Consider the following 6,532-nt stretch of genomic DNA (forward strand, 5'->3'; position numbering starts at 1 on the left):
GGATTCCCCTGAGCTCCCCCAAACCCCAGTATTGAGATTACAGATGTGTGTAGTCACACCTGGTTTCTTACATGAATGCCGGGGATCAGAACTCGGGTCTCCGTGTTCCTGTAGCAAGTATTCTTACCCATTCAGCCATCTCTAGCCCGTAAACTTAAATAAGATGGTGGCTATTTGCGTAGTGCAGGCAGGAGCCTTGCTGCTGTCCCTTGTGCTGTTTTCTAGGCATCCTTTGATATGTCTATCCATCATTCAATGAAGTTACTCATAATGGCTCCTGGGGAGGGTTGTCAGGTCTGTGACTGTTTGGCAGAAGAGCTTTGATGATCCTGTACTTGGGAACATACTGCTTCCTCCTGTTTTTTGTTTTTTGTTTTTTTTTTTTTTTAGATGCTGAATGACAGAAAAGACTTCCTGGTGTCAAAATTCACCTCTATCTCTTAGTGCTGAGACATGGAAAGTGCAAGGCATGGAGATAGAGGCGTGAAAAACAGGGTGGTGGGCTATATGAAGAACAGATAGCACCCTTAGCTGCCGGTCTTCTCATCCTCACAAGACCCATGTTTTCTCTGGAATTGTTTCATTGCAGGAGTGTTAATGGATTGGTTAATTTGTGAACAACACTCCTAATTGTATTAAATCTCTACAACCTTATTAAGCATTTGTGCCGAATTAGATCTGAGTGCTGGGGAAATCAGCGTGCCAGTGGTTGGAGGGAGGGAAGAAGAGAGGGAGGCAGTGGGGGATCTTGAGGATAACAAGTACCTGGGTACTAATTAAGACCCTCTGGTCCTCCCCAGTAAAACAACATGGGTTGAAAACCTCATGGCTGAAGGTTCAGAAGCATCTGGAAGCACAGGAGGCTGCTTTCTAAATGCTACTAAGGAGGAAGAACATGCCAGCCAGCCTGATGTTTTATGGTCTGTTTGGGTTTTACTTTTATCGGTGGGAAGAAAGAAATAAGCAAAAATTAGCATCTCAAGAGTACTAGGTCTTTTTCTTCTGGTTGCTTGTGATTGTGTTTTTCAACACCAGGCTAGAGGTATTCGGTGCTTTGAGACAGAGAGAGAAACAATTGCAGAAAATATAATTGGACCATGTCTATTTTGAAAACTAAAGATAATAGCCTAGAATATACTGATGTGTAAAAACCGTGCTTGACAGCTGCTTTCTTCTGCAAGTAAGAGGAATAAATTCAGCCTCTGAGGATGTTGTTTACTGTGCCTTTGAGCTGAGGCGGGGTGGGAGGAAGGGGTGATGAGACACTGGTGGCCACCTCTGCGTGCCCTTCCTGTGTCCCCAAGGCTTGTCTGCATGTCCTCATGTCTTTGCTGCACCTGTTCTTTAGCCCACAGATCATCGAGTTTAGTATTCAAGATCATGGCAGCAATAATGGGACTCTGTGTACAATGTTAGTTAAGTAACCTACCTGCTGGATTTAAAGTTATTTATTCATTGCATTTGTAAAATGAGAAATACTGAAGTACTGTTAAGGATGCAAACCAACTCAAGCCCTGACAGCGAACGGTCTTGATAACTCCCACAGATTCTAGTTACCTACAGTGTTTTCTCGTCAACATTATTTTGGATGCCATTAATGTAGGTCTCAAGGGACCTGGTTATGCCCTGTGATTTTGGGTTGCAAAAAGAGCTGGTTTGACTCCAGCCTGCCTGGCCTCTTTCTCACCACAGGGTTCATTTCCCTTTCTTCTTCCTTCTCTGCCATGCTGTGAGGCAGCCAGGGTTCTCTCCTGAGAGTGGACCAGGTGAGCCCACTGGATGATGGGTGGTTTTTTTTTTTCAGCTTCTACAACTGTGAGCTAAACAACCCCCACTCTTCTAAAAGTATCTAACTACTGGTATTTTGTTATAGCAACAGGAAACCAACTAAGACAGGGATAAAAAAGAGAGACAAGAGGCGACATTGCCCTCTCTGTTTTCTGGGAACACCAACCCATCACAAATTACCCACAGGGTCAGGGTAGAGATCCCCCAAAGGAGACCCTAAATGTGTTCTTTCCCCCAGTCTCACAAGACCCGATTCTTCTGATGTCTGTCTTTCTCTAGGCAGCTTGTCCTGTTCCTGTGCTAAGCCCACTGCTTGCCTGCATTTTTGTGTCACAGAGTCCCTGCTACTGTCCCTACGTAACAAAAGAAGCAGCTCCTAGGTCACTAATGACTTGTAATAACAAGGTAGCAGACTCGTTCTCACACCGATGTGACTATGGAGTGCATGGTCTACAAACTGGAACATTAAAGTATTGGGATGTGTTATTGATATTGATATTGATATTGATGATGAAAGTGATTTTGATGGAGAGAGGTGTGCAGTAAAGGGCAAAGTTGAATTCTAGGGCCAGAGGTGGTGAAGTGTGTGCATGTCAGTTCTTTCTTACTGTAACAGCAGACTCCAAATAATCTACTTCAAAATAGAAAAGGGGCTGGGTTGTATGGCACATGCTTTTAATCCCAGCACTTGGAGGCAGAGGCTGTAAGATTCTTGAGCTGGATGCTAGTCTGGTCTACAAAAGCAAGTAGCAGGGCTACATGTTTCAGCCCATGGTTTTAGAGGCTTCATTATATGGTTGGTTGACTTGGATGGTTTCCATCTGTGATGGGGCAGCATATCATAATGGAAGAAATTTGGGAGAAACTATTTGCTACACTGCTTTGAAAGAAAGGTTCTGGCTTCCACTTTTCAGGCATGTTACCAGTGCCATACTTTCTCCTACATGCCCTGGCCTGAAGGAGTCTATTGCTTCCAAACAAGGCTATGTGCTGGGACCAAGCCTTTAACCAAGAAGGCATAATCCAACCCAGAAGAGGACCTTTAGGAGGCACTTATCCAAATAGGGGTGGCACACAACCTTTAATACTAGCACTGGGGAGGCAGATGCAAGCAGATCTTTCTAAGTTCAAGGCCAGTCTGGTCTACATAGTAAGTTTCAGGAGAGACAGAGAAACATAGAGAGATACTGTCTTAGAAAAAACAAACAACAAACAAACAAACAAAAAACAAAAACCCTCAAACATGAAACAAAACAAAACAAACAAAAAAACTAAAACAAAGTAGCCATAGCAGTGGGAGCTGAAGCAGGAGGATAGCTGCACCCTGTGCATCCAGGACCTCCTGCAGAGGGCTGGGGAGTGCTCCTGCATGCTCTCTCTCCTTGTGAGAGGAGGTAAGGCACATGGATTCCCCTATAACTTTGATTTGAAATGTTTCCAGGCCAGCACAGCAGGTTCCCTCTTGTCTCCTTTAGCTTTCCTATACCCTTGTAACTGTTTAAACATATTTCCCTTGAATCTCCAGTCAGGTAAATATATAGGATGCATCCCTGAGTTAAAGTCTACAGCGAGGAAAGTGTGCAAACGGATGGTTTAGTTAATAATTGCCAGTGCGGGCATTCTCTTCCTCCGCCTTCCCCCCCCCCCCTTAATTGGTTGAGTATTAATAAACTCATGGTTTGTTTCAAGGGCACGGCTAGTTTTTAATGGTCTTACAGGAATCTCAGGAAGAAAGCTAAAGAATTAGCATAATAAATAATTATTGCTTGCAGCATGTTTTTGTTGTTAAGATAATAAAATGTTAAAAAGCAAGCCACTTGAGCAGAAAGAAATTGCCCTGACAAAGCCACACAGGCAGTGTTCACAATACAGGAGCCCTCCCCTCCTGTGCCGGCTAGATCCGCAACTCACATACACACTACCCCCCATTATGGAAATATACTTTTTCTATCAACAGGGTAGAACAAAACTCCAGGCTTCTAATTAATCTTAGCTGACATTTGATTTCATACCCAAGCTCAAGGCAAGGGGTTGTATGGTGCTCCCCCCTCCCTGAGCACATGGCCACAGGCAAATCTCTCCATTAATGTCACTTTGCATCTGTGTGTCTTGTGGCGGCTGCCACATGCCAGTCATTAATGTGTGAGCGATTACACATGTCCACTTTCCACCCGATGCTTCCCTGCTCGAGAAGACAGCACGGGAAGGATTTTACTTTGTAAGCCTTAAACCTTGAACCTCTGGATTAATGACATAAATAAGATGCTTTGCAGATTTTTAACTTGCCGTTTCCTACCCATTACTTACCTATTGTGGCTCAGTACTTTACTGAGGAAAGCCATTTATTCACGGTTTAACAGTATGTCTTATAAGAAACAGAAAGCTCAGGAGCCCCTGGGAGGATTAATGGGAAGGAAGTGACTGAGCTGAGATTTGAACCTAGAACATCTTAATATTTTTTCTAGAGTTAGAGATGTCTTTGAAAATAGAGTTAAGTGACTTTGTATCTACTACCTTGGCCTCAACTCTAGTTCCAATCCTGGAAATGTCAGGGGTAGTGAAGATATTTTTATTGTGTGGGGAGGGTCAGGGTGTGTGTGTGTGTGCTTAAATCTACAGAGTGAATATTGATATCGGCTCCACTTAGCTTACGGACAGTGATAGGGAATAGAAAAAGCACATGCATGTAGGATACAGGGCTGTAGACATGTGGGTAAGAGCATGTGCTGTGTGTGAACCTGGGCACAGATCTTCAGATCCCAGGTGAAAAAGCTGGATACAATAAGCATACGTTGTAACCACCAGGATTCCTGACCACTAGCCTAACTCCAGGCAGGCTCAGTAAGAAAACCTCGTCTGTAAGGACTAAGGCAGAAAGTGATAGGATAACTGATGAGATGATGTTCTTCTTTGGCTTCTGAGCTTGTACATAGGGACATGCTTCCCCGACTCCCTCACCCCCACATCACCTCCCTCCCGCCTAACTCTCCCTGCAGACTTTGAATCTTGAGATGCAGGAAGTCTGTGTGAGACAGATGACTGTTCTCCTCTTCACCCTGAGGTCTACACAGGTATCGTAGTGAACAACGATGCTCTCTTGTTCTTGCTTCTGTGGCAGCGTGACAGCAATGTGCCAGCCTTGTTTATTTCTTCTAAATTGAATTGAAAGCAATTCTATCAGAGCTGAAGATGTTTCATGGCTTGGTTTTCATTCGGGGACCAGAATCTGTGTACGAAACAAGGTTAAAATAAAACAACCCCAAAACTCTCTTCAATGGTCGTCCTAAGACCACTCCTCCACCCTAGGTCTTCAGATATCACAGCAGCTCCTGCATTTTGTGAGGTTACTAGTAAATGAGGGGCTATGTATAAGTGCCATAATGTTGACTTCATTCATGGCCTGTTCACTGATGTCTACCAGACTTTTCTTCAAGGGTGCAGACAGGGCCTGGTTTAGATCCAAGGTCATCTTCTGTAGATGAATACAGGGGTGGTTTTTACCTGGTGTGGAGCAGGTACGGTTTAGGGAGTCACTATGCCTCTCAAATCTCAGAAAAGGAATCTCCCGATGGGCTTCAGAGAGGGAATTGACCCCACAGCGCCCTCTAGTCAACCAAACTGGTTGACCCTGGGAACAAATGAGTTTTTAACAGTTTAACATTAGGTGTTATGGGATGGATGCCCTTCAGACAGTTGTCTTCTCATAGTACAATATTTAGTCACTAATTTTAGGGAGTGGGGTGATAATTGGATAAAAGTTGTTTAAGAACATGGTATTATGATAATAACACCCTAGGAGACCCAGAGTGCAAGAGATGACAGGCAGGTCTCATACGTCCTGCAGGGGAATTCCAGATGCCTGCATTAGAAAAAAGTAGGGCTTACAGACTTCATTGATGTTGTAGCTACATCCTTATCTTAATCAGTTCACTGATGGTAATAGCTGATGATCTCCTAATTGCTCATATAATCAATATCTGGCCTCCCTTTCCACGTTTTACCTGTTAACTGAGTATTTGGATTTGCACACACTTTGTGTGCTAAAGACTGCTGATTCCTCTCTCACCAAGATGATAATAAAAACTGAACATTTTGGTAGCCCTTTGGGTTCTGTCCTGAGTATAAAACTTATTGGGTTCTCAAATAGTTTCTCAACCTTGAGAATAACTCCCACAGTTTAGAGACAGAGATGGGCCAGGGGTGGCTACTGCAAACCCTGTGTGTGAATACTGGCCACCTTTGGGCCCTTGACCTGTGTTCTCTAGAGCACTGATGTACCTCCCATCTGAAAGCCTTTGTGCCCTGGACTGCATCAATGGGACTTCGTGTTTCTAAACTATCCTTGAGAGAAATTGCCATGCAATTAGCCTGAGGTTTAATAAGCTGCATCTGGGCTTTTTAATAGCTGAATTATAGCTTTTAGTTAACTGATATTTTAGTCCATATGTGGTAATTCTGTAGTAGATATTGGAATGGAGAAGTAAGCCAAACAGACCCAGCCCATGTTTTTAGGGTTTGCTCCCTGCTGCTGAAAGGTGAAATTGTATCTAGAGTATAAGGATGATGGCTCAACCTCATCAGGGAGAACTTCCTGGAAGAAATCTTCCCGTCCTCTCCTCTCTTTTCTCTTATTTATTTATTTATTTATTTATTTATTTATTTATTTATTTATATTTACTGATCTATATATGTGTCTATCTATCTATCTATCTATCTATCTATCTATCTATCTATCTATCTATCT

At 43.3% G+C, this 6,532-nt stretch overlaps 1 protein-coding gene across 1 annotated transcript in view; it reads left to right on the top strand.

Annotated features, from left to right (window-relative positions):
- Window positions 1-880: 880 nt before the first annotated feature.
- Ptprm (protein tyrosine phosphatase receptor type M) overlaps window positions 881-6,532 on the top strand; it is a 627,614-nt gene continuing 621,962 nt past the window's right edge. The window contains exon 1 of the mRNA XM_028762235.1: window positions 881-920. Within this exon, the coding sequence (XP_028618068.1) occupies window positions 896-920 (25 nt within the window). The 5' untranslated portion in view covers window positions 881-895. The remainder of the gene's footprint in view (window positions 921-6,532) is intronic.

Source organism: Grammomys surdaster, unplaced genomic scaffold (assembly GCF_004785775.1).
Source record: "Grammomys surdaster isolate TR1022 unplaced genomic scaffold, NIH_TR_1.0 132, whole genome shotgun sequence".
NCBI lineage: Eukaryota > Metazoa > Chordata > Mammalia > Rodentia > Muridae > Grammomys > Grammomys surdaster.